Source organism: Anolis sagrei, chromosome 2, assembly GCF_037176765.1.
Source record: "Anolis sagrei isolate rAnoSag1 chromosome 2, rAnoSag1.mat, whole genome shotgun sequence".
In the NCBI taxonomy this organism is placed as follows: domain Eukaryota; kingdom Metazoa; phylum Chordata; class Lepidosauria; order Squamata; family Dactyloidae; genus Anolis; species Anolis sagrei.
Genome location: NC_090022.1, coordinates 16,159,163 through 16,185,408, shown reverse-complemented (window position 1 = coordinate 16,185,408; position 26,246 = coordinate 16,159,163). Strand labels below are relative to the sequence as shown.

Here is a 26,246-nt window from a genome sequence, read left to right as displayed (position 1 = left end):
AATGTCCTTTGACCAGTAGCTGGCCCCTTGGAGTGCCTCTGGTGTTGCTAAAAGAAGGTTCTCCATTGTGCATATGGCAGGGCTCAGGTTGCAATGTAGTAGGTGGTCTGTGGTTTGTTCTTCTCCACACTCGCATGTTGTGGATTCCACTTTGTAACCCTGTTTCTTAAGGTTGGCTCTGCATCTCATGGTGCCAGAGCGCAGTCTGTTCAGCACCTTCCAAATCACCCAGTTTTCTGTGTGCCCAGGAGGGAGTCTCTCATTTGGTATCAGCCCTTAATTGAGGTTCTGGGTTTGAGCCTGCCACTTTTGGACTCTCGCTTACTGTGTTCCAGCGAGCATCTCTGTAGATCTTAGAAAACTATTTCTTGTTTGAAGTCGTTGGTGTGCTGGCTGATATCCAAACAGGGGATGGGCCAGAGATGCCACTATAATATAGATGGGTTCCTGAATGAAATACATACAACAAAAATACCAGTTGTATAACATAAACAATGATATAATTCAACAAAAGTATATAAACATGCTGCACTGTTAACCTGGTTTTAGTATTCTGAAAGGAACAGATCCTAAATGCTGAGAAGGGTTGGCTCTGGTTAGTACTTGGAGCAGAGACCAGCTTGAATAGCAGGTGATGTTTGTTGGGCATGTGGGCTTAACAACAAAAGACCCTCCTCACAAATGCACAGCAGAGCAGCCCAGTAGCAGCAGCATGACCCAGCATCAGTAGCCCAAAATGATTTTAAAATATTTATTTATTTATTTACAGTATTTATATTCTACCCTTCTCACCTCGGAGAGGACTCAGGGTGGATTGCAATGCACATATACATGATAAACATTCAATGTCATAGACACACAACATATATAGACAGACACGCAGAGGCTATTTAACATTCTAGCTTTTTAATGAGGATATTCTGGCCACCAGGGGAGCTGTCGCTTCACCGTCCATTTGTGACACTTCTGAAGTACTTCCTCATTCTTTGCGTGCTTGCTGGAGGTTTTTATGGTGTCAGAAATTAGTTAAATTAGCCTCCCTGCATACCCGGTACCTAAATTTCCTACTTGACAGATGCAACTGTCTTTCGGGCTGCAAAAGTCGATAGCAAGCTACACAAATTGGTCAGACAGGGCTGGCTTCAAACTCATGACCTTTCGGTCAGTAGTGATCTTAATGCAGCTGACTCCCAGCCAGCTACGCCACAGAATAAAAACACACAGACCAAGAAACAATCAGGAACACCTAATCATCTCTCAACAAAGGATTCCCCTAGGCAGTAAGAAGCCAGTCCTTGAAACTGCTAGGCCATTCAATGCTAATCAAGGTGGCCAATTGAAACATTCACACCTGCCTCAAATAAACAAGAGTTCTTTCTTCCACTCTGGATATTATTCCACAGATATATAAACCCCACTTGCTTAGTTTCCAACAGATCTCACAACTTCTGAGGATGCCTTCCATAGATGCAGGTGAAACATCAGGAGAGAATACTTCTGGAACATGGCCATAGAGACCAAAAAACATACAACCCAATGTTATCTCTTCCATGGGAGGCTTTTCTTTGCAGTAAAGCAATATAGTTGCACTATTTACAATAACAAGGTATCCACAACATGAATAAACAAATACATAGGAGATATATACACACAGCAGTCTTCATACACTGGAGCTCCCTCACACAAGGTTTCTCTCATACAGATGTTTACCTCACACACTGACTGAGGAGTTCCTTCACTGAGGAGAACTAACTAACAGGCTTCAGCCTACTCACTCTTTCTATGATTAATTTACACTTTTGTAATAAAAAATACCCAGTTAATATTTAATATTTCTAACAACGTTGGTTGTATTTCAGAAGACATTACTCTAAGGACTCCTGACCTAAGAAAACCCAATGAAATTCAAGGGAGTTGGACTGGATGACTCTTGAGGTTTCTTATGACTCCATGATTCTAGATAGCCCATACTTGCAGATGACTTGACTTTGCTCCATAAGCATTCTCACCATCTATATCAGTGGTTCTCAACGTGTGGGTCCCCAGGTGTCTTGGCCTACAACTCCCAGAAATCCCAGCCAGTTTACTAGCTGTTAGGATATCTGGGAGTTGAAGACCAAAACATCTGGGGACCCACAGGTTGAGAACCACTGATCTATATAAATAAAAATGTAATGTTCATTTGTGGGATTAACATAACTCAAAAACCACTGGATGAATTGTTGCCAAATTTGGCCACAAGACACCTACTAACCCAAGGAGTGGCCATCACTAAAAAAAATGATTTTGTCATTTGGGAGTTGTAGTTGATGGGATTTATAGTTCACCTACAATCAAAGAGCATTCTGAACTCCAACAAAGATGGAATTGGGCCAAACTTAGCACACGGGACTCCCATGACCAACAGAAAACACTAGAAGGGTTTGGTGGGCATTGACCTTGAGTTTGAGAGTTGTAGTTCACCAACATGCAGAGAGCACTGTGGACTCAAACTATAATGGATCAGGACCAAACTTGGCACGAATACTCAAAACTTGGCCCAAATATGAACACAGGAGGAGTTTGGGGGGAAATAGACCTTGACATTTGGGAGTTACAGTTACTGGGATTTATAGTTCACCTACAATCAAAGAGCATTCTGAACTCTACCAGTAATGAAATTGGGCCAAACTTAGCACACGGGACTCCCATGACCAACAGAAAACACTAGAAGAGTTTGGTGGGCATAGACCTTGAGTTTGGGAGTTGTAGTTCACCTACATCCAGAGAGCTCTGTGGACTCAATCAATAACGGATCTGGACCAAACTTGGCACAAATACTCCATATGCCCAAATATGAACACAGGTGGAGTTTGGGGGAAATAGACCTTGACATTTGTGAATGTGGTTACTGGGATTTATAGTTCACCTACAATCAAGGAGCATTCCGAACCCCACCAACAATGGAATTGGGTCAAACATCCCACACAGAACCCCCATGACCAACAGAAAATTTTGTGTTTTCTGGTGGTCTTTGGTGACCTTTCTGACACCCCCCTGGTGACCTTCCCCTGGGGTCTTGACTTCCCAGGTTGAGAAATGCTGCCTTAAGGCCATCCAGTCCAACTCCCTTCACCTGGGCAAGAAAACATAATCAAAGCCCTCCTGACAAAGGGCCATCCAGCCATTCACACACACACACATATATGTATATGACAGATGCAGTATCAAAGATTTGAAAGGAACCCTTAAAGAAGGACAATGATATACTGCATGTTCCAGAGGAGGCAAACCAGACACTCTCCACATCAACACTGGCAAAGAAACAGCAAGAAATACTGTTTACCCACAAGCATAAAGACATTGCATTTATTAGAAATCAACACTTTCTCATTACATTATTTTCCAGATCACCGGACTGGGCCACAGCAATGCGTGGCAGGGGACCGCTAGTTATTATTATTATTATTAGTAGTAGTAGTAGCAGCAGCAGTAGTATTCTGATGGTCTTTGGTGACCCCTCTGAAACTCCCTCACAACCCCTCCCCAATGGTCCTGACCCCCAGGCTGAGAAACGCTGATCTAGATGGTGAATTGCCCCACCACTGATGTAGAGCTCTGTATTTAAGAGTACTAATGATGACATTTCTCCTTCTCTGCAGCTGAAAGTCTCATTCAGGAACAGGAACGCAAAGCACTCGAAAACGCCGATGCAGCCTCTATTCTCTTGGACATTGTGGGGTGCAAGGATCCAAACTCTGGTGGCGATACTGTTGGTGACGAACCCCCCTTGAGCCATGTCCTGCCGCCTGGCGACTTCGATGGCGATGCCCCGTTGACCAGTGCCCAAAGAGCCGCTAGATTCAGGAACAAGAGGAAAATAGAGAGAGCTCAGCTGGCTAAGGACCTCATCAAAGCCACCAAGGAAACGGGGGAGCAAATTCGGGATGCTCTCTACGACCTTGACAGCAAGGAGTCGCAGCGGCGGGTAGATGACCGCCGGGTGGCCTTCTGGTGTGCCAGGCATATTGCCAAAAGTATACGGGACTCCAGCCAGACGATGGCTACGGCCATGCGTGACTCAGACGTAGCCTTCCAACGGTGCATGGAGAGCTATACTGCTGCCTTGGAGAGGCAAACAACGCTGTTGGAGCGTATTGCAGACACATTAAGTGGCCAAGTGGCTACTCCACAATCCTCCTCAGAGGCTTCTAGAAATGGGACGCCTGTAACGCTTGTACGAGAGAGTACCACGCCATCCCCTTCCCAGTTGCCTAGTAAGGGGAGTCCTGGAAGTCCCCCAAAAGAGTCTCCTCTGACGGAGAAACCAGCCTCAGAAGAAGGAAAAGACACCTAATGGATGGGGTGGGCTCAGACCAAAGGCTCGAGGGATACTCATCCCTCCAGATGATATTGGATTGCAACTCCCATTGCTACCACTTTTCGTACTGGTGTTTTCTTCTTTCTTTCTTCCAAGCATTAAATTTGTATGCTTTTCTTCATTTTATGTTTTCATAGAATCCTAGAGGTGGAAGAGACCTCATCCAGTCCAACTCCCTGCTAAGAAGCAAGAAAAAGCATGCATTTTAATTGCATTCATGGTATTTTATCATAAACCACCTTGAGTCTCATCCATAGGAAAAAGGCAGGAAATAAGTCGAGTCAGTCAGATCAAATTGTCCTTCACCATTGGCTGTGCTGATTGGGACTCATGTGATTCTGGTCTGGTAGAGCCTCAAGGGCTTAACAATTTAACACCATTATCTTAAAAGTGTTATTGTTTCTCTCATAAGAGAGAATATATTTGCAATACATCCTTATATGTGGATGAAATTGCTTTAGAACTTCCATTGAAAGTACCATATGACCCTCATATCCACAACGGATATGTTCCCAAGTTATTATTTTTTTTCGTGTCAGAAGTGACTTGAGAAACTGCAAGTCGCTTCTGATGAGAGAGGATTGGCCACCTGCAAGGATGTTGCCCAGGGTACGCCTGTATGTGTTACCATCTTGTGGGAGACTTCTCTCATGTCCTTGCATGGGAAGCTGGAGCTGACAGATCGGAGCTCACCCCGTCCTGCGGATTCAAATCGCTCACCATCAGGTAAGCAGTTCAGCCGGCACACAGATTTAACCCATTGCACCGCCACGGTACTTTAACTTCCATGACTCAATAGGATGGAATCCTGGGAGTTGTAGTTTGGTGAGGCTAAGGACCTTGTAAAACTACAACTCTCAGGATTCTACAGCAGTAAGTCCCCACATGAGAAGCTGGAGCTGACAGATGGGAGCTCCCCGTCTCATGGATTCGAATCGCCGACCTTCAGATCAGCAGTTCAGCTGGCACAAGGGTTTAACCCATTGCTCCATCGCGGCTCCATCCATATTCTCAGATGTCGAGTGGATACATAGACAATAGACTATCCTAATGAACTTAAGGACTTTGAGCCTAAGAGTATAGCTGCACAGCCACTCTAAGGACACTGAGCCCCAATTCTCAACAAAAGAGGATGGTAGAATCGGGAAAGGCTAAAAAAAACAACAACTTCCCTATGAAAAATAAGTTGGAAAATGCAGGCCTCCTAAGTTTCAGAAGAAAACTGTGGAACATGCCAGATGCTGATGGACTGCAACTTTCAGAATAGAAGTTATAAAGTTATCAAGAGGTTGGCATGTTCCTTGCCCCCAGCCTGGCTCTAGGAGCTCCCGGTGACGCAATGGGTTAAACTCTTGGGCCGGCAGGTTTGAAGACTGACAAGTCGGAGGTTCAACTCTGGAAAGAGCATGGATGAGCTCCCTCTGTGAGCTCCTGCTCCTTATAGAATCATAGAATCAAAGAGTTGGAAGAGACCTCATGGGCCATCCAGTCCAACCCCCTGCCAAGAAGCAGGAATATTGCATTCAAATCACCCCTGATAGATGGCCATCCAGCTTCTGTTTAAAAGCTTCCAAAGAGGGACCTCCACCACACTCCGGGGCAGAGAGTTCCACTGCTGAACGGCTCTCACAATCAGGAGGTTCTTCCTCATGTTCAGATGGAATCTCCTTTCTTGTAGTTTGATGCAGAGACATGAGAAGCCTCTCACAAGGATAGTAAAACATCAAAAATCTGGGCACACCCTGGGCAACATCCTTGCAGATGGCCATTTCTCTCACACCAGAAGCGACTTGCAGTTTTTCAAGTTTCTCCTGACATGAAAAAAACCCTCAAAAACTGGCTCTTCTTACCTTCTTACTGTTATTTACAAAACTCTTGGGTTTTTTAAAAAAAAATAGCTTGCAGTACAGTGGCTGATATTTCATCACCAGCATTGCCTTCCACTTAATTTTCCAACAGAAAATAAAAGTTAAATCGACTCTTTTGGTCCAGTTGCGACTAATCATCCTCCACGGCAGCAGAAAGGGCTGCTTTGTTTTAAGGTTGGCTGTTATTCGCCAAGAGAATGTCTACTGTTGCAATTTTAATTTGCAATGTGTTTATCTTTTATTCTTCCACAATCCTGGCATTTTCTGTTCTACGACCTTCTGCTAGAGTGCAGAGGAGGCTTGAGAATAGATTGGAAGAGACTTCGTGGGCCATCCAGTCCAACCCCATTCTGCCAAGAAGCAGGAACATTGCATTCAAAACACCCCCAACAGATGTTCAGTTTATTTAACAAGTCAGCCACGCCGTTTCAGGAGTGATGGGAGTTGTAGTCCAACACATCTGGTGTGCGCCACATTGGAGGAGGCGGATCTAGACTCCATATTCTAGATTCATTTGCAGAGACAGCATTTCTGGAGATGTGAAAGCCATGGGGGGTAAAATGTTGGGTTTGTTTTCTAGGAAAAAGCAGATTGAGTGGAGGATTTATATGCAATACTTATTTTTAATTTCAAATCCAAACTTTAGCAACATAAAATGCTTCATTCATACCTTAGGCATATTAGGATTGTACTATCTTGTGTATTTATGATTTTTTTAAAAAAAACAAAACAAAAATAAAAGCCTTAATTTTGTACAAGCAAAATTGTGAGTATGTCTTATACCAGTGATGGACAACCTTTTGTGGTTGGTGTGTCAAAATTCGCCAAAAACCTGAGCATAACTTGGGTGGGGTGTCACTTCAAGAAAAAAATGGCAATATTTATGTATAATCCATGCTGAGTTATAGAGTGAACAATGCTCAAAAGTGCAGATGTTAAATTTGTAGAGCCTTTTACAAACTTAAGGATGGAGTTAGTTTGGCTCTTATAAGGTGTACTTCTCTGTGTCTGCGTGTCATCAAAAATAGCCATGCGTGTCAGTGCTGACACGAATGTCATAGGTTCACCATCATGGCCTTATACGATACAAAGGGTGGTTAAGTGTTGCATCCTGTGATATGTAAGCAGAGGCATCTTAGATTTCCCAACTGAAAAGCAGGAGGAAATGAAAACTGAAATCCCAAGTCTTGCAATGAACATAAGTATTGCATCCTATGATATGTAAACAGAGGCATTTCAGTAGAGCAGTGGTTTCTCAATCTTCCTAATGCTACGACCCCTTAATACAGTTCCCCAACCATAACATTATTTTCATTGCTCCTGTTCTGAATCGTAATGTCAATATCTGATATTCAGGGTGTATTTTCATTCATTGGACCAAATTTGGCATAAATACCTGATACACCTGCATTTGAATACTGCTGGGATTGGGTGGGGGGATTGATTTTGTCATTTGGGAGTTGTAGTTGCTGGGATTTATAGTCTGCCTACAATCAAAGGGTATTCTGAACTCCACCAACAATGGAATTGAACCAAACTTGGCACACAGAAATGGGAAAGAGAAAATACTGGAAGGGTCTGGTGGTCATTGACCTTGAGTTTTGGAGTTGTAGTTACCGACATCCAGAAAGCATTGTGGACTCAAACAATGATGGATTTGGACCAAACTTGGCACCAATACTCAATATACCCCATTATGAACAGTGGTAGAGTTGGGGGAAAAAAAAGACCTTGACATTTTGGAGTTGTAGTTGCTGGGATTTATAGTTCGCCTACAGTCAAAGGGTATTCTGAACTCCACCAACAATGGAATTGAACCAAACTTGGCACACAGAAATGGGAAAGAGAAAATACTGGAAGGGTCTGGTGGGCATTGACCTTGAGTTTTGGAGTTGTTGTCCACCTACATCCAGAAAGCATTGTGGACACAAACAATGATGGATTTGGACCAAACTTGGCACCAATACTCAATATACCCAATTGTGAACAGTGGTGGAGTTTGGGAAAAATAGACCTTGACATTTGGGAGTTGTAGTTGCTGAGATGTATAGTTCATCTACAATCAAAGAACATTCTGAATCCCACCAACAAAAGAACTGGGCCAAACGTCCCACACGTTACCCCCATGCCTTGAAGAGACTCGCTGGCGTGTGCCTCCCTCCAGCCTCACACGCTCGCCCTCTCCCACACATGCACGCCATGCTGCCAATAATAACATTAAAGAAAAAGACGCAGGAAAGAAGATTGGGAAGCCAAGACTTTTTTCTTCCCCCTTTCCTTGCTTTTCCTAAACACACCACCCTCTGCCATATCTTTTTGCCTCTTTCCCCCCTACTTTCCCTTCCCTTTGACCTTTATTATACCCTTATTATCCCCTCTTTTAATTATTAGTTTGTAAAATTTCAATAAAGTTATCAAAAAAAAAATTAAAAAATTAACCCCACCAACGATAGAATTGGGCCAAACTTCCCAAACAGAAATTCCATGGCCAACATAAAATAGTGTTTTCAAATAGTCTTTGGTGACACTTCTGGCATCCCCTCGTGACCCCCCCCCCCAGAGGTCCCGACCCCCAGGTTGAGAAACACTGCAGTAGGGTTTGCTCTTATCCACTGTGTCCCGTTTTCAAAGAAGGGTCAGGTGTGTCTCTCCTGCAGATACAGGGGACATTTTGTACATTTTTAATCAATGGGGAAAATACTGAACTGTTCAATATTATCACCAGCAACAAAAGCCTTCCCAGGGTTTTTAAACGTTTTTAAAAGCAAACATTTACTGAAGATAAAACCGGCATTGGCAACAAGTGCAAAACCAGATGATGATTATCCTTTTTTGTAGAGTACTGCATTTTCTGCAGAATATTATAAACACTGCAGGTTGTTGCTAACAGATTTCTGTAAATGGGTGGCCTTCAGAAACCTTTTACTGTTGTCAATTTTCCCTGACCCTAACATTGAGCTTAGGGGACCCATTTGGGGTCAGTATGCTGGTACGGCTGTACCAGGAGCTCCAACTTTATTTTCTGTTATCTGTTTGCAGTCATAGGGTAGGCCTCCTGTCCATCATAATTAAGCTTTGGTTCCGCCCCTTGTTCAGGGCTCTGAGAGGGAAAGGAGCCATTTTCTGGGCAGTCTCACATAAGGAAGCTAAACTATACGACGTAGACCAGCTCATCCCGTAGAAAAGCTTCTTTTCCCAAGAGCATCCATGGAAAATGAGCATCCAGGGGAAAGGAACATCCGGGGAAACAGAAATTCCAGGGAAAAGGTCCCAAGGCTCTGGCTGAGAGCTCACAGCCTCACAGCAAACAGAGGGAAAACAGCCCTGAAGTTCTCAAAAGAATTCTCTGAGGGAGGACAGCACTACAGATCCACAGAACTCCAGGTGAAATATCTTCAAGCCTCAGCTGGTAGGTCTACTCGATACCCAGACACATTTGGAATCGGCAGTAGGACCCACACCGATGAGGCATAGATAGTAAACAGCCTGGGAGAGGTTTAAAAGGGTTTTTTCCTACAGAGTAGGTTCAGTTAATCAAAGTCAGGTACCAGTCCACTGAGGACTAGACTAAGAAAGCCTTGAAGTGTTGTTTGAACCATTGAAGATTTGTTGTTTGTTCCATAATAAAGACTTTGTTGTATCATTAAAGACTCTAAAGACCATCACTTCAGAAAAATCCCCGAGAACCTCTCTTTGAGGCACCCCTGGCTTCCCGCTGGGCTTATAGAAAAGTACAGCTGTTACAGGCCCAGCGCGCGACAGAACAGTCAGGACCCACAATTTAAGAAGCAGTGCTCTAGATCAATGTTTCCCAAGTTTGGGTCCCTTCTACACTGCAATATAACATCCAAATTATCTGCTTTAAACTAGATTATATGGCGGTATAGACTCATATAATCCACTTCAAAGCAAATAATGTAGATTATCTTCTTTGATAATCTGGATTATATGGCAGTGTAGAATGGGGCCTTATTTGGCCTACAACTCCCTTTTCAGAAAACCAAATTATTCAGCAGCTTTAAGGGAAGGAACAGAAAGGTGCATTCTGCATCTGTATATTTTACCTACAAGCTATCAGAGAGATATATTATTATAAACAAGATGCTTTGAAGTTTGAAATGATAAAATTATTAAAGTGGCTGTTTTATCCAATTTCTATACCTGGTTTATGTACTATATTATTGTTTTCATGTATTTTATTTTATGTATTATGCATTTTACGTATGGCCTCTTTGTGTGCCATTTTGTAAGCTGCCTTGAATCCCTATAAAATAGATAATAAATAATTTATTATTATTATTATTATTATTATTATTGAACTTCCACTATTGTTAGCTGCTTTGACACAAAATTCAGAAACAATCTGAATTTAGACTTCATGCAAAAGAGTAAGAAATGGGCTAGTGAGTTATATAAAAAAGAGGGAGAAAGAAAAGGGAAAGGAAAGGCACTTTTAAGACAAATTAGCTTTTAGTCTTAGTTGGCTTTAATCTCAAGAGAAATAAAAGGTGAGTGTACCTTTAAGACTAACTAGCTTTCAGTCTTAAGAGTTAACTGGCTTTAGTCTCAAGATTAACTGTTCTATTGAAAGCCTTAAAAGTTCTACAACATTTCCTATCCTTATTTCCATCCCTTTCTTTGCTCCTTTGTTATGCTACAGGAATTTTGAAAACAGCTTAAAACTTCCTATTTACATAGCAATACATTCCACATTGAACTCAGTGGGATGGGTCTTCCACCGCGCATGCGTACAAGAGCGCCATTCAGCTCTTTCAGAATAAAGCTCCCATAGCCTGGGAGGCCAAGTAGTGGGATAGGTCTGCCAATGCGCATGCGCGCAAGAGCGCCCTTCAGCTCTTTCAGAATAAAGCTCCCATAGCCTGGGAGGCCAAGTAGTGGGATAGGTCTGCCAATGCGCATGCGCACAAGAGCGCCCTTCAGCTCTTTCAGAATACAGCTCTCACAGCCTGGGAGGCCAAGTAGTGGGAATAGGTCTGTCAACGCGCATGCGTACAAGAGCGCCCTTCAGCTCTTTCAGAATAAAGCTCCCATAGCCTGGGAGGCCAAGGAGTGGGACGGGTCTGCCAACGCGCATGCGTACAAGAGCGCCCTTCCGCTCTTTCAGAATACAGCTCTCAAGCAGTGGGACGGGTCTGCCAACGCGCAGCGCTGTTCCTTCCTTTCAGAATACAGCTCCCACAGCCTGGGAAGCCAAGCAGTGGGACGGGTCTGCCAACGCGCATGCGTACAAGAGCGCCCTTCACCCCTTTCAGAATACAGCTCTCAAGCAGAGGGACGGGTCTGCCAACGCGCATGCGTACAAGAGCGCCCTTCAGCTCTTTCAGAATACAGTTCCCACAGCCTGGGAGGCCAAGAAGTGGGATGGGTCTGTCAACGCGCATGCGTACAAGAGCGCCCTTCATCCCTTTCAGAATAGTGGGATGGGTCTGCCAATGCGCATGCGTACAAGAGCTCTTTCAGAATACAGCTCCCACAGCCTGGGGGGCCAAGCAGTGGGACGGGTCTGCCAACGCGCATGCGTACAAGAGCGCCCTTCACCCCTTTCAGAATACAGCTCTCAAGCAGTGGGACGGGTCTGCCAACGCGCATGCGCACAAGAGCGCCCTTCAACTCTTTCAGAATACAGCTCCCACATCCTCGCGTTCCCTTCCGTCCCGGCTCCTGATTGGCCGAGGCGGCAAAGCCAGGTTCTGTCACATGACCCAAAGCGGAAGCAGCCACAAAGGAGGGAGTGGTGCAGCGTTCAATGCTGTCCCCCGTTCCTCCTTCCGCCCTCGTTAAAAATAAATAAATTACAGATCCTGTAATTAACCCGGCTGTTCTGAAGTCTTGAGAGCTGACGCGGAGCTATTCTAAAGCCCTGAATCTGGATTAAATTCAGTGAGTATCCTTTATGAAGCTGCTATTGTGTTAGGTGCATGTGTTTCAACCCACTTTCCCTTGTATAAAATACATATTTCACTTTTTTTTTTACTTCCTTCAGCTTTTGATGAGTCTGTTTCTTAAAAACAGGATTTTAAATACTTAAAGGTCTGTTCAATTGATCTGAATTGGCTTGGGAGATCTGGCCTTAATAATGTACGGGTGAGGAAGGGTTTGACCTTAGAGATGGAAGGGAAAGGCGGCTGTATTTAGAAACAGAGTTGGAAGAGACCTCAAAGCCCATCCAGCTCAACCTCCTCCTGCTAGGTAGGAATACACTATCAAAGCACTCCCGACAGATGGCCATCCAGCCTCTGCTTAAAAAACTCCAGAGAATGAGACTCTACCACACTCCAGAAGGAACCCCTCTCTCCAGCTATGGAAAAACAGATCTTGCTGTGTCAAAAACTTCCCAGTACTGTTCAACATCCCATATAGGCTACCGCAACGCTCTCTACATGGGGTTGCCTCTGAAGACTGCCCGGAAGCTGCAATTAGTCCAACGAGCGGCAGCCAGATTACTAACAGGAGCGGGGTACAGGGAGCATGCTACTCTTCTGTTGCGCCAGCTCCACTGGCTACCAATTAGCTTCCGAGCACAATTCAAAGTGCTGGTGTTGACCTATTATTTATTTACTTTATTTGTATACCGCTCTTCTCAGCCCTTAGGCGACTCAGAGTGGTTAACAACACAGTTTCAATATATATGGTACAAAATCATTGGACATTTAAAGCAATAGTAAACAATTAATTAAACAGCAAAAATCAACATCAATATCAATATAACAAATCCATCACGTCTCATCGATAGAATCAGAATCCAGCCACATTATCCTTATTCCGTGTTCCAATAATCGATTGCACTGCCTAGTCAAATGCCTGTTCGAAAAGCCAGGTCTTCAATTTCCTCTGGAATAACAACAGGGAGGGGGCCGATCTGATCTCTGTAAGGAGGGTGTTCCACAGCCGAGGGGCCACCACTGTGAAGGCCCCGTCTCTCGTCCCCACCAGGCGCGCTTGTGAAGCCGGCGGGATCGAGAGAAGGGCCTCCCCAGACGATCTTAATGTCCTAAATCCCTAAACGACTCCGGCCCAGTTTACCTGTCCGAACGGATTCTCCCCTATGAACCATCAAGGTTGTTAAGATCTTCTGGAGGGGCCCTGCTCTCAGTTCCACCACTTTCGCAATCGCGTCTGGTGAGGACGAGGGACAGGGCCTTCTCGGTGGTGGCCCCTCGGCTCTGGAACTCTCTCCCATTGGAGATTAGATCTGCCCCTTCTCTCCTGATGTTTAGAAAACTGGTGAAAACCTGGCTCTGGAATTTAGCATTTGATGAGTGAGTCAATAACTCCTGACCACACGGACAGATGGCGATGAATTGTGACTTCATTTTGACAACTTGGCATTATGTAATTATATGATCGTATTTTAATGTTTTAGTGAATTATGGGATGTGATGTTTTAACCTATTGTTTATGAATCTTTTGTTGTGAACCGGACTGAGTCCCTCTGCGGAGGTCGAGAAAGTTCTAAATAAATAAATAAATATTAAGAACTTGGATGAAGATTTGGATGGTGTGCTTATCATAACACCAAATCAGGAGGGAGTGTTAACACTCCAGAAGATCAGAATACAAAATGACCGTAACAGATTAGAGACCTGGGCAAAAACTAACAAAATTAATTTCAACAAGAGCAAATAGAACCCCAAGCGCAGAGCCATGTGGCCTCTTTGGGCAAGGCATGGAGGCCCTGCTGGGCAGCTGGCCCATCCTGCAGATTGATGTTGAAAATGGCTTTGGAGGGGCATACAGCCAAGAAAAAGCAGAATGGATGGTTGGCACTGTGGAACAATACTTCCAAAGCAATGCTGACCTGGAGCCAGCTGAGGTAGAGGATTTTCTTGCTGAGTTGATGAACAATGAATTTGACACAATGGTAGAAGATGGCAGCTAACTTGAGTTTTAAAACCACTAACAAAAGAGTCTTCCATCTTCTGAGGGAATCAATTCCACTGTCAAACAACTATGTTACTATCAGGGAGTTATTTCCAGTCTTCAGTAGGAATTTGTTTTCTTCTAATCCTTTTATAGCAATCAAAAACAATGTATTGTCGAAGGCTTTCATGGCTGGAATCACTCAGTTCTTGTGGGGTTTTTTGGGCTATAAGGAGAAATGCCTCTAGAACATGGCCATATAGCCCGAAAAAACCCACAAGAACTGAATCAAAACAAGTTTTCTATATTTTCCACATGATATCCCTCAAGATAAAGATGGGTAATTTTTCCTCAGATAAGTTTTATATTTCCTGCCCTAGAATACCTACTAAAAATGGATACCATAAGAGGGGATAAAATACTGAAGAGTAGAGACATCACACTGGCACGAAGATACGCATAGTTAAAACAATCGTATTCCCCGTAGTAACCTATGGATGTGAGAGCTGAAACCATAAGGAAGGCTGAGCGAAGGAAGGTAGACGCTTTTGAACTGTGGTGCTGGAGGAAAATTCTGAGAGTGCCTTGGACTACAAGAAGATCAAACCAGTCCATACTTCAGGAAATAAAGCTGACAGTTAATTGGAGGGAAGGATATTAGAGGCAAAGATGAAGTACTTTGGCCACATCACGAGAAGACAGAAAAGCTTAGAGAAGACAATTATGCTTGGTAAAATGGAAGGAAAAAGAAAGAGGGGCCAACCAAGGGCAAGATGGATGGATTATATTCTTGAAGTGACTGGCGTGGCTCTGAAAGAACTGGGGGTGGTGACTGCTGACAGGGAGCTCTGGCGTGGGCTGGTCCATGAAGTCACAAAGAGTCGGAAGCGACTGAATGAGTAAACAACAACAAAAGAGGGGCAGTTACAGGGCTACAAACTTTACAATAAAATTAGGCATTCAAAGGCATAACCATTAGTTTGTAATATTAGTACACTTAACAGATCTTCTAGTACCTTAGAAACTAAATGAGAGCTTATTTTCTGCAATTTAAATAAATGGCTGCAAGCCCTAGTCTCCAAAGCAGCAAAAAGAAGCTTTCTTTTTGGGCTTGGCTTCATGTTAGCCACACTGAGTCCCCTTTGGGGAGATGGTAGCGGGTTATAAATAAAGTGTATTATTATTATTCTCTCTCCTCAATTTGATATCATTTCTCATGTTTAAATATGACTCTCATGTCCCCTCTCAGCCTTCTTTTCTCTAAGCCAAACATACCCATATCCCTAAATTGCAACTCGTAGGCTAAACCTTTGATCATTTTGGTCGCCCTTTTCTGGGCGTGTTCTAGTTTTTCAGTATCCTTCATGAATTTGTGCCCACGGCAGTAAATGCAGAGGGCTAACTGCAGTTTCGGGTAGAAATGCTATATATAAATAAATATTTAATACCTAACACATCTTTACATCTGCAGTAATGGTGATTAGATTGGGCTCCAAGTATACAAATATTTCTTTTTGTTTCAAGGTGTCTTTTGAGGATGTGGTTGTTGATGTTTCATGAAGGAACAACTTGCTTCTGATCCAAATTGATGAAATTTAATCCTGTTGCTGATGAAAGAGAATCTTAGGAGCATGGCATCCTTCGGTAAGGATCTGCATCTTGTTTGGGCGCTAAAAACTGGGGAGCTCAAAGGAACACTTCTCTCTTTTCTGAAACCCTGACATTGGTCAGTTCCTGGTTGGAATCATTGCTTTGGTTCCTTTGGCTTCCATTTATTCACCCACAAAATGTCTTCACTGAAATTTCCTAATAAAACCAAGTAAAAAGCAGGAATCAGTTCCAAAGTGGAAAATCTGGGAACTCTGTCCCACTGTTAAAAACAAATTTCTGGGATCAAAACATTTACATTAAGACCTCAATATCTGTGGGGGATAGATTTCCAGCTGGACTGCAATTTCAAAGTAAGTGCTGCATAATTAAATGGGAATAACACTTTCAAACCAGGAACATATATATTTTTTAGATTTTGTTACATAGTGTAATAGCATTAATTCTCTTTCCTCTTGATTAGAATTTCCTAGTGTGACAGTAAAGCTTGAAGATGAAGAAGAGGAACCATGGGTCGCACAAACTCAAGTATCAGAGGAAAAGGAGACTTTTCTAGGTTCTCATTCAGGTGAGGGGCAGATATTGTGGAGGCATGCCAAACGCTTATCAGTGTTTCTATTTCAGGACTAGGATGGTTATGGCACCGTCTTTAATGAGCATGAGTCATGCGTCAGGTACTATGAAAAGGCCCTCCAGGATTCAGATCTTATCCTGTCAATGAGTTCTCTAGCTCTGTGGTTTCCAACCCTTGTTCCTCCATGGGTTTTGGCTCTCTGAATTCCTGATGTCAGTCAATCTGTCTGGGACTTCTGGGAATTGAAATCAAAAACACCTGGAAGAAGAAAGCTTGGGAACCACTGCTCTAAATCAGTGCTACTTGAAAGTGTTGATTTGTGGGCCACTGCTGATATGTGAACCACTGACAGTACCAGTCCATGTCAAATTTCGTGTAAAGAAAGAAGCAGTTATTGGCAGTGTGGATATTTATGGTAGGCTGAAATGGGCCCATATGAGGTTGATACTCTGGCACTTTAGTTGTGAATTGATGGCAGCTAGATTTAACTACAGATGCTCTGTGTTTTTAAATTGTGTTATTTTATTTTATGTGTTGATAGTGGCTGTTTTTATAATTTTTATGTGATATTGTTTTATACTCATGTATTGTTTATGTGATATACTGCACTTGGAGTGCCTTGTAAGCTGATGGTAGCGGGATATAAATAAAGATTATTATCATTATTTTTATTACTACTAGTACTACTGCTGCTACTGATTTGTAGTACATTGCAGAATTTACCACAGAATTGCACCCAAGGACCTTTCTAAGCTTTTATAAGACTCCCAATATGAGTCTATGGCCAGCTTCCTGTACAAGCTGACCACAGAATCATGTTCCTAGAGATATGCTTTCAGATTTAAAAAAATAGTTCTTTTTAAATTGTTTTCCCCCCAATTTCATAGGGGTCCTGCACTCCCTAGCCCCCACAAAATTGGAGAACATATGGGATGTTTATAATAATTTAAAATGGTTTTCAATGTGGCTTTTCCAAAAACATAGCCCTTATAAAATTATAATAGCAACAATAATGCAGACAACAAATAAATAGGATTTTACAAAACCACGATCACAGCAATATTTACTTTGGCCTGTCTGACTTGGGAGATCCTAACAGTAGAATACTATCATAGCATCTTGTCTCAAAGGAACATCCAGTCCTGTCACCACAGAAAAGTTGTGCTAGAGTAGATAAAGCCTTGAAAATAATGTACCAAAACAGGGAATGTCCAGTGAAGCTTGAAGCTTATTAGCTTATTTACATCCTTTAGTTAACAAGAGCACGTGGAGCTCTTCTTTTCAGCTCAAGACCTAAATAACAACATAATGTAGCTGCAAAATGTTTGCAGAATCTTTAGCCACCAGGAAAAATAAAAGGATCAAATTTCACTTGTAATTTCACTTCATTCATTGTAGCTTCTGACCTTGTGGGGCCAGACAGTCCCATAATCACAAAACATAGTGCGAAAATGTGTGGAATGGTGGAATGAAAGGATTGTCAGCACTGAAAAGGCACCCATTTTCAAAACGTTTCCAATTTCACCTTTGTCTTTGCTTCCCAAGCAGGATTTTTTGTTCCCAAATCAGAAGTGATCCATGGAGGAGATCCTTGGATTCCAGAGCCTGTTTCAGAAGAAAAGGAGATCCCAACAGACTATGGCTCAGGTAAAGAACATCCAGACGATGTGAGGCTCCACCAGAGGCTCCACCATCACTCATAAAAACACTGAAAAACACAGCAGAAGGGACTTAAAAAGCCAAAAAATAAATAATACATTACAACGCATGTGCAAAACCACCTGAAACACACATACACAGATTGGGCCAGAGCAACTTGATTGAGGAAAGCTACGAGTTTTGCTACAAAAATCAGTTGGCAATGTTATTTGGGTTATTGTGAGTTTTCCAGGTTGTTATTTGATTTCTTTCATCTTCCTTTTTGCCTCTCTGCTCAGAGCTCCCCGATGTGATCGTAAAATTGGAACAAGAAGAAGAGCCTTATGTTCCTTACCACTCAGTTTCAGAGGCAAGTGTGATATTCAAAGGGTCCCAGATAGGTGAGTACAATTAATATCTGATCAGCTTTTTTACTAATCTAAGAACCATATGTACTGAATCAAATCAAGAACCTCATCCAGTCCAATATTCTGTTTCTGCCCCTTTGGTTAACCTAAGCAAGCCACATGGGAGCATCATGTGTGTTTGAGAAACACAGAATTTCATGATCAAATTGCAGTTGTGATGTTTCATAAGGATCAGGGTTAGAGACGTAAGTGATGTAACAGAAAGCAGACAACACCCCCTCCTAAAGAAATACAGTAGCTCCTTTTCCTCCTCTTAATCATTTATATTCTGCCATTCATTGGACTCAAGGCAGCAAACAGCATGTTTTGTTTTGTTTTTTTTAGAAATCCACGAACAATACAGAAGCATATCCCATAGACAGAACATGAGTTAGGCAGACCTTGGTGCATGAAACTGGGTGTCATCCTGACGTTGCTTCAACTGAAGCAGTCGTCTCTCATACATCATTATAAACTCTTCTCTGACTCCAAAACCGCTAGGAATGGATTCTTTCTTAGTTTTGGTTTACTATCTAACTTCTGTTGAATCTGAGCAGAGCATCTTTATTGTTGCCCGGACTGCCTCTGCTTACTAAGACTTCTTTTCCTGTTCAAGGTGCATCCAAGTCAGCTTCATTCTCAGATAACTGACCAGGGAACTGCGGCGAAAGGCCTTTCCCAAACCTTGAGAATCCTCTTGTAACAACTCAGGCCTCCCTGGCCTCTCTGTTAAACTCCATTCAGGCCCCTCATCCCCAAATTCACCAGACCCTGGCCCAGGAACCAAATAAGCATCTCCAATCCCTTTATGAATATCAACCTGAACATCATCCTCATTGTCATCATAAATATCTACATGAATATCAGACACAATCACAGGCTGAACAGGCTGATATGCAACAATAATTCTCTTATTTCTTTTAGCAGGAGGTGGCCATGAAAGGTTCTTTGTGGGAGAACTTCCCTATTACTCTGGCTGCGGGAGAAGCTTCAATGATAGACCAGACCTTATCAAGCATGAGAGCCAAAGCACAGCCGACAAACCACACAAATGCTCCCGCTGTGCTAAAAGCTTCATGAAAAGGTCCAACCTTCGGACCCACGAGAGAATCCACACTGGGGAAAAGCCGTTCCGTTGCTCGGAGTGTGGGAACAGCTTCAGCGACGGGTCCAGCCTGATCCGGCATAAGCGGAAACATACAGGCGAAAAACCCTACAGTTGCTCATCCTGTGGGAAAAGGTTCAACCAGAGCTCCAGCCTGATCAGGCACGAGAGGAGCCACACAGAGCAGAGACCGTATAAATGCCTGGAGTGCGGGAAAAGATTTAATCAGAGTTCGACGCTGGTGCGGCACGAGCGGATCCACCGGGAACAGAAGATGTTTCAGTGTTCAGCTTGTGATAAGAGATTTATCCAAAGCTCCAGTCTTCTTGCACACGAGAGGATCCACAGGGGAGAGAAGCCGTACTGTTGCGACCTATGCGGCAAAGGTTTTATTCACAAATCGAATCTCTTGATTCATGAGATGAAGCACACGGGTCTCAAACCATTTAAATGTCCAGACTGCGGCAAAGGATTTAATCAGAATTCAAGCCTGGTCATACATAGGAGAATTCACACGGGAGAGAAGCCCTATAACTGCTCGCACTGCCGGAGGCCTTTCAGTGACAAATCGAGCCTCAATAAGCACGAGAGAGCCCACAGAGGGGACAAGCCGTTCAAATGTTCCAGCTGCGGGAAGTGCTTTGTTCGAAGGTCGCACCTCCTGACGCACGAACGGATCCACAGTGGGGTAAAGCCCTTCAAATGCCCCGACTGCGGGAAGAGCTTCAGTAGCCGTTCACACCTCATCAGGCACGAGGGAACCCACACAGGAGAGAAGCCCTACGACTGCTCCTTTTGTGGGAAGAGCTTCAACAGGAAATCCAACCTGACGAACCACGAACGGACCCACACCGGGGAGAAGCCTTACAACTGCTCTGACTGCGGGAAGAGCTTCAGCGACAGGTCAAGCCTCATCAAACACGAGCGGATCCACACCGGCGAGAAGCCGTACAGCTGCACAGCCTGCGAGAAAAGCTTCAGCGACAAGTCCAGCCTCATCCGGCACGAGCGCATCCACACCGAAGAGAAGCCTTACAAATGCTCAGATTGCGGGAAAGGGTTCAACCAGAGCTCCAGCCTCATTGTGCACGAGAGAACCCACACGGGAGAAAAACCGTTTAAATGCTCAGACTGCGGCAAAGGCTTCATTAGGAGAACAATTCTTAATAAGCACGAGAGAACCCACAGAGGAGACAACCCATAAAGGCTGGGGGAGTTGAGTGCAAGGATGGGCAAGTTGTTGTTGAAGGCTTTCATGGCCAGAATCTGGGTTGCTGTCAGTTTTTCAGGCTGTACCTGTTGGAAACTTACTTAGTTTCCAGCAGACCTCACAACCTCAGAGGATGCTTGCCATAGTTGCAGGCGAAACGTCAGGAGAGAATGCTTCTGGAACATGGCCATGTTCCAGAAGCATTCTCTCCTGGCATTTCACCTGCGTCTATGACAGGCATCCTCAGAGGTTGTGAGGTCTGTTGGAAACAAAGCAAGTGAGGTTTATATATCTGTGGAATGTCCCAGGTGGGAGAAAGAACTCTTGTGTGCTTGAGGAAGGTGTGAATGTTGCAACTGGCCACCTTGATTAGTATGTAAAGACCTTGCAGCTTCAAAGCCTAGCTGATTGCTGCCTGGGGGAATCCTTTGTTGAGAGATGATTAAACACTGCACCAGCTGGGTAAAAGCATCAAGCAGTTTATTGAAGAATATATGTAGAAAGAACTCTTGTCTGCTTGAGGCAAGTGCGAATGTGTCAATTGGCCATCTTGATTAGCATGGCCTTGGAGCTTCAAAGCCTGGCTGATTGCTACCTGGGGAAACCCTGTTTTTGGGAGGTGTTAGCTGGCCATGATTGTTTCCTGTCTGGAATTTGTGTGTGTGTGTGTTGCTCTTTATTTACTGACCTGATTTTAGAATATTTAAAATACTGGTAGCCAAATTTTGTTCATTTTCATCGTTTCCTCTTTTCTGTTGAAATTCACAAGCATGTGGACAATTTCAACAGAAAGGAGGAAATCATGAAAAGGAATAAAATCTGGCTAGAAGGATTTAATAAAACTCCAAAATCAGGACAGTAAATAAAGAGCAATACTCAGAAAGCAGGGGAGTTCCAGACAGGAAACAATCAGGGCCAGCTAACACCTCCCAACAAAGGATTCCCCTGGCAGCAACTAGCCAGGCTTTGAAGCTGCAAGGTGATTACATCAAGGTGGCCAAGTGCAACATTCACACTGGTCTCAAGCAGACAAGAGTTGTTTCTCCCACCCTGTACATTCCACAGATATTATAAACCTCATTTGCCTAGTTTCCAACAGACCTCTGAGGATGCCTGCCATAGAGAATGCTTCTGGAATGTGCCCATACAGCTCGGAAAACTCACAGCAACCCCAGTGGGCAAGTTGGTACCCTTGAGATATTTTGGACGACAACTCCCATAAGCTATAATGACGAATAAGAATAATGGGGGTTTTGGTCTAGTATTTCTGGGAGACTTATCTCTCTCGTGGAATCTCTGGTGGAAGAAAACTGTTAAGAGTTCATGTTAGAGAAACTCCTTGAGATGTTTCCCCTACCGTGATCGTAGGTGGCCTTATGCAGGCTGTTCACCATTGGGCCGTCACTCCTGTGAACAGCCTACAGATGCTTAATCAGTTGATTTTGGTCAACTAATCACGATCAGCTGTAGCATTTTAAAAACTTTATTTATATGCTGCATTGGATTGCAGTCCTGATCCCTTTTTGCATGAAGATGCTGTTTGTACAACGTAGGGATCGACAACTGGGGTGGAGCCAGAGGTGATTTTTTGCTTCCCATCATAGACTGCATTTCTTTTCCAAATACTTTCCCCCTCCCTCACATTTTTTTAAAACTGGAAAATGGTTGGAAGTTTACTCTGACATTTTTGGAGGGGACACCAAAAGGTCTCTTGTACGCACAAATGTGAGGTGCTATCTCAGAGTGGGCAAATTATGGCCCACCAGGCCAATGTTTCTTCTCCTCTGTCCATTTTGTAATCAAAATTACCCTCAGTGCCTCTCAATGCCTTTTGGAAGCATGGAGGACAATTTGACTACATTTTTGGCTCTTTGGGCCTTAAAAAATAGGAAATAAACAGAAAACACTTAGTTACTTTCTGCTGTAAAAATAGACTCTCTTTGGCCTTGAAATGGGCCAAAGGGGTAAAGATGTCTTTGACACAGCATTTTGGAACAAAAAACTATTGGTTGTTGTATTGTGGAAGGCTCTCCTGGCCGGAATCACTGGGTTGTTGTAGGTTTTTTCGGGCTATATGGCCATGTTCTAAAGGCATTCTCTCCTGACGTTTCGCCTGCATCTATGGCAAGCATCCTCAGAGGTAGTGAGGTCTGTTGGAACTAGGAAAATGGGTTTATATATCCGGGCCCGCCTCTTCCTTGCCTATTTTGGATGCTTTCTTTCCTTCTTTCCTTCTCTCCTTCTCTCCTTCTCTCCTTCTTTCCTTCCTTCTTTCCTTCCTTCTTTCCTTCCTTCCTTCCTTCCTTCCTTCCTTCCTTCCTTCCTTCCTTCCTTCCTTCCTTCCTTCCTTCCGGATCACAGCTCCATCCTGGCTGCCTCCTTCTCCATGGACCTAGTGGCTCTACCCAAAGAATCCCAAAAGCATGCAGGGTCTCCCACGCGTGGCCCAAACACACAGCTATTTCTCTATGGCCCACTTCTCCTGCTCTGTGGAGAAGGAGGCAGCCAGGATGGAGCTGTGATCCTGAAGGAAGGAAGGAAGGATCCTGCGAAGGAAGGAGGGAAGGAAGGAAAGCATCCAAAACAGGCGAGGAGGAGGCGGCCCGGATATATAAACCCTTTTTCCTAGTTCCAACAGACCTCACTACCTCTGAGGATGCTTGCCATAGTGCAGGCAAAATGTCAGGAGAGAATGCCTTTAAAACATGGCCATATAGCCCGAAAAAACCTACAACCTATTGGTCGTTGTATTGCAAATATGACACTTGACAGGGGTATGGCCAGTGTGACTCTCTGTTCTCTGACCATTGCTCCCATCTCCCCATTTGTGTGTTGGTTTTCTTCTTCTGGAAGTAGCAATTTCCTTTAAGTCCAAAAAGAGTGTTGTGTGTAAAGAGGGGATATACATTTTACCGTAGTTTACGCCAAGTATAGGCACTCCTTGGCTTCCAGGGTTGATTTTATTTTCTAACCAACCGCTTTATTAAATAGGAGGGTTATTCAGAAAGTAAGGTTACAAGACCCGTAGCTCTTGTGGAGAATTTTCGCAGGATAAGTTAGTATCACTGCTGTGTAGCGGGAAGCCTGCAGAAGCCAACGAGTAGTGCCAGTTGTCAGTAGCTCATCAACTGGTGTTGTGGTGAAGGTTAGAGATGCGCATCCTCATTCCATTTCCCTCCAAGTGCAGTGTTTGCACTGTAATATGCTACCTAAATGCTAAGGGCATGAACGCTGCTGTGATTCATCGTGAGATCATTTCAGTTTATGGAGAGGACATAATGTCAAGACATCATGTGGCAAAATGGGTATGGAATTTCAATTGCGGAAGGATGGAAATTCACGATGAAGACAGATGTTGACAGCCATCCATAGTGACTGATGATGTGGCTGAAAAAGGCGGTGAGAGACTTCTATGACACAAGCATCAAAAAACCCGTCCTACGGATGACACAATGTATTGAACAGAATGGTGATTATGTGGAAAAATAATGTAATGCCTATACTACAACCCATGTAAGTTTGATTAAAATATATTCATTCTTGTATTTTTAAAAAATCTTGTAACTTTACTTTCCAGATATCTCTCGTACAGTGCGAACTTCAGACTTGGATGCTCATCTCAAACCTTCACGACAATGTCAGTTGATGAGCTACTGACAACTGACACTGCTTGTTCACTTCCACTGGTTTCCCGCTACATGGTAGTGACACCAACTTTCCCTGAGAAAATTCCCTGTAAGAGCTGCGTGCCTTGTAACCTTACTTTCTGGATAACCCTCATACATTATCCCAAGTGCAAGATTATGCTGTCTCTTGACAGCTAGCAGAGCATATCTTTCTTCCTCCCCACTCTGTTCCTTCTCCTGTCTTTTGCAAAGGGGCTCTTGGTGGTTTCCCAAACTTATGAGGGGAGGTTTTGGGAGTGGAGGTGTTGGGATGGAGGAAACAAAGGCATTACCCATCTAAGTATGCCACCTTTCCTGTGAAGTTTTCTATTTTTCTCAAATATCTTCTATTGACTTTCTTCTATTGGCAGCATTTAGAAATAGAATGTTAGCATGCCAAAAAAAAAGCAAGCAGAATTCCCAAGGAAGCATTGAGTACTAAAATGTAAGAGTCACAGATCTGAAGAATTTGTGCAGCCTCACTTCTGTAGTACCAGGAATTTGAGAAGGGACATTTGGGGGGGGGGGGGCAGTTCTCATTTGGGGTGCTCTCATTTCACCTCTTCTGTAGCTACACCCCTGGTGTGCCTCAATAAACAACAGTTCTGTTTCAAGAAATAATTGTGCGTCTAGTCAATGCTGGACATTTGCTTATCCCTCCGAAAACAAAGCAGGAGATTACAGTGGAGAAGAAAAATGGTGCAGTTAAAAAAAGAAGCTTAGAGAGAGAGAAGTAATGAACTCAGAAATAACAACTGCATAATAAGGGAGTGTCAGGGAGTTTCACATTTGCAGTCTCCCTCAGTCTTGTGAGACTTGCAGTTGAGAATCATAGAGTTGGAAGAGAACTCATGGGCCATCCAGTTCAACCTCCTACCAAAAAGCTGCTAAAAAGGTTTTTCATCTCACAAGTTTTCCCATTCTCTAGAACCATAGAGTTGGAGGAGAACTTGTGGGTCATCCAGTCCAACCCCCTGCCAAGAAACAGGAAAATCACATTCAAGAGATGGCAATCGAGCCTCTGCTTAAAAGTCTCCAAAGAAGGAGCCTCCATCACACTCCAGGCTTGAGAGTTCCACTGCTGAACAGCTCTCACAGTCAGGAAGTTCTTCCTCATATTCAGGTGGAATCTCCTTTCCTGTAGTTTGACACCATTGTTCCGCATCCTAGTCTCCAGGGAAGCAGAAAACAAGCTTGCTCCCTCCTCCCTATGACTTCCCCTCACATCTTGATCCATGGACCTCATCATGTCTCCTCTCAGCCTTCTCTTCTGCAAGCTAAACATGCCCAGCTCTTTAAGCTGCTCCTCATAGACTTATATAAATATTAAAACTGCTTAACACAGCAGCAGAGCGCGTCCAATAATCCATGGAATTGTCAAATCTATGAAGGTCAAACCCGCATTTGTGAAGGGTCGACTGTATAATCAGTTGCAACATAGCAGAGAGAGAGAAACAAAAATGAGAGAATGGGGGAATGACACTGAAACAGTTCTAGTCATGCTTACAAAGTAGTCCCATTGAAATCACTGGAGCTTATTTGCTGGCAAATGTGCATATTGTTCCAGTCTGATACCTCTTTCAACATTTAATTATAGTGCTTTGATAATGTATTAATTGGCATGGTTCTGTCCTATGGAATCCTGGGATTTGTGAAGTGGGGAGATTTCTCTTGTCAAACTGCACATTCCAGAATGTATAACTGAGTGCTACAATTGAATAGTATGGAAAATAAAGTGAGTGTGGCATTTCTTTCTAGTTGTAGTTTGCTGAGGCACCAGCATTCTTTGATTGAGAAGGCAATAGACATCTTAGGATTCCATAGTATTGAGCCATGGCAGTTAAAGAGGTGTCAAACTGCATTAATTCCACAATATATAGATCAGACATGGGCAAATTTTGGCCCTCCATCTGTTTTGGACCTCCAAGGT

At 43.5% G+C, this 26,246-nt stretch overlaps 1 protein-coding gene and 1 long non-coding RNA gene across 2 annotated transcripts in view; one reads left to right on the top strand and one right to left on the bottom strand.

Moving 5' to 3' along the window:
- LOC132765897 (uncharacterized) overlaps positions 1-20,811 on the top strand; it is a 32,080-nt gene extending 11,269 nt beyond the window's left edge. Inside the window, exons 6-10 of the mRNA XM_060760179.2 lie at positions 3,642-4,331; positions 16,181-16,285; positions 17,837-17,938; positions 18,229-18,330; positions 19,261-20,811. Of these exons, the coding sequence (XP_060616162.2) occupies positions 3,642-4,331; positions 16,181-16,285; positions 17,837-17,938; positions 18,229-18,330; positions 19,261-20,645 (2,384 nt within the window). The 3' untranslated portion in view covers positions 20,646-20,811. The remainder of the gene's footprint in view (positions 1-3,641; positions 4,332-16,180; positions 16,286-17,836; positions 17,939-18,228; positions 18,331-19,260) is intronic.
- Positions 6,603-10,983, bottom strand: LOC137096370 (uncharacterized). Its single transcript, XR_010909404.1, has 2 exons — positions 10,923-10,983; positions 6,603-6,804 (listed from the first exon to the last, which is right to left on the bottom strand). It is a non-coding gene; the product is annotated as an uncharacterized lncRNA (long non-coding RNA).
- Positions 20,812-26,246: the final 5,435 nt, after the last annotated feature.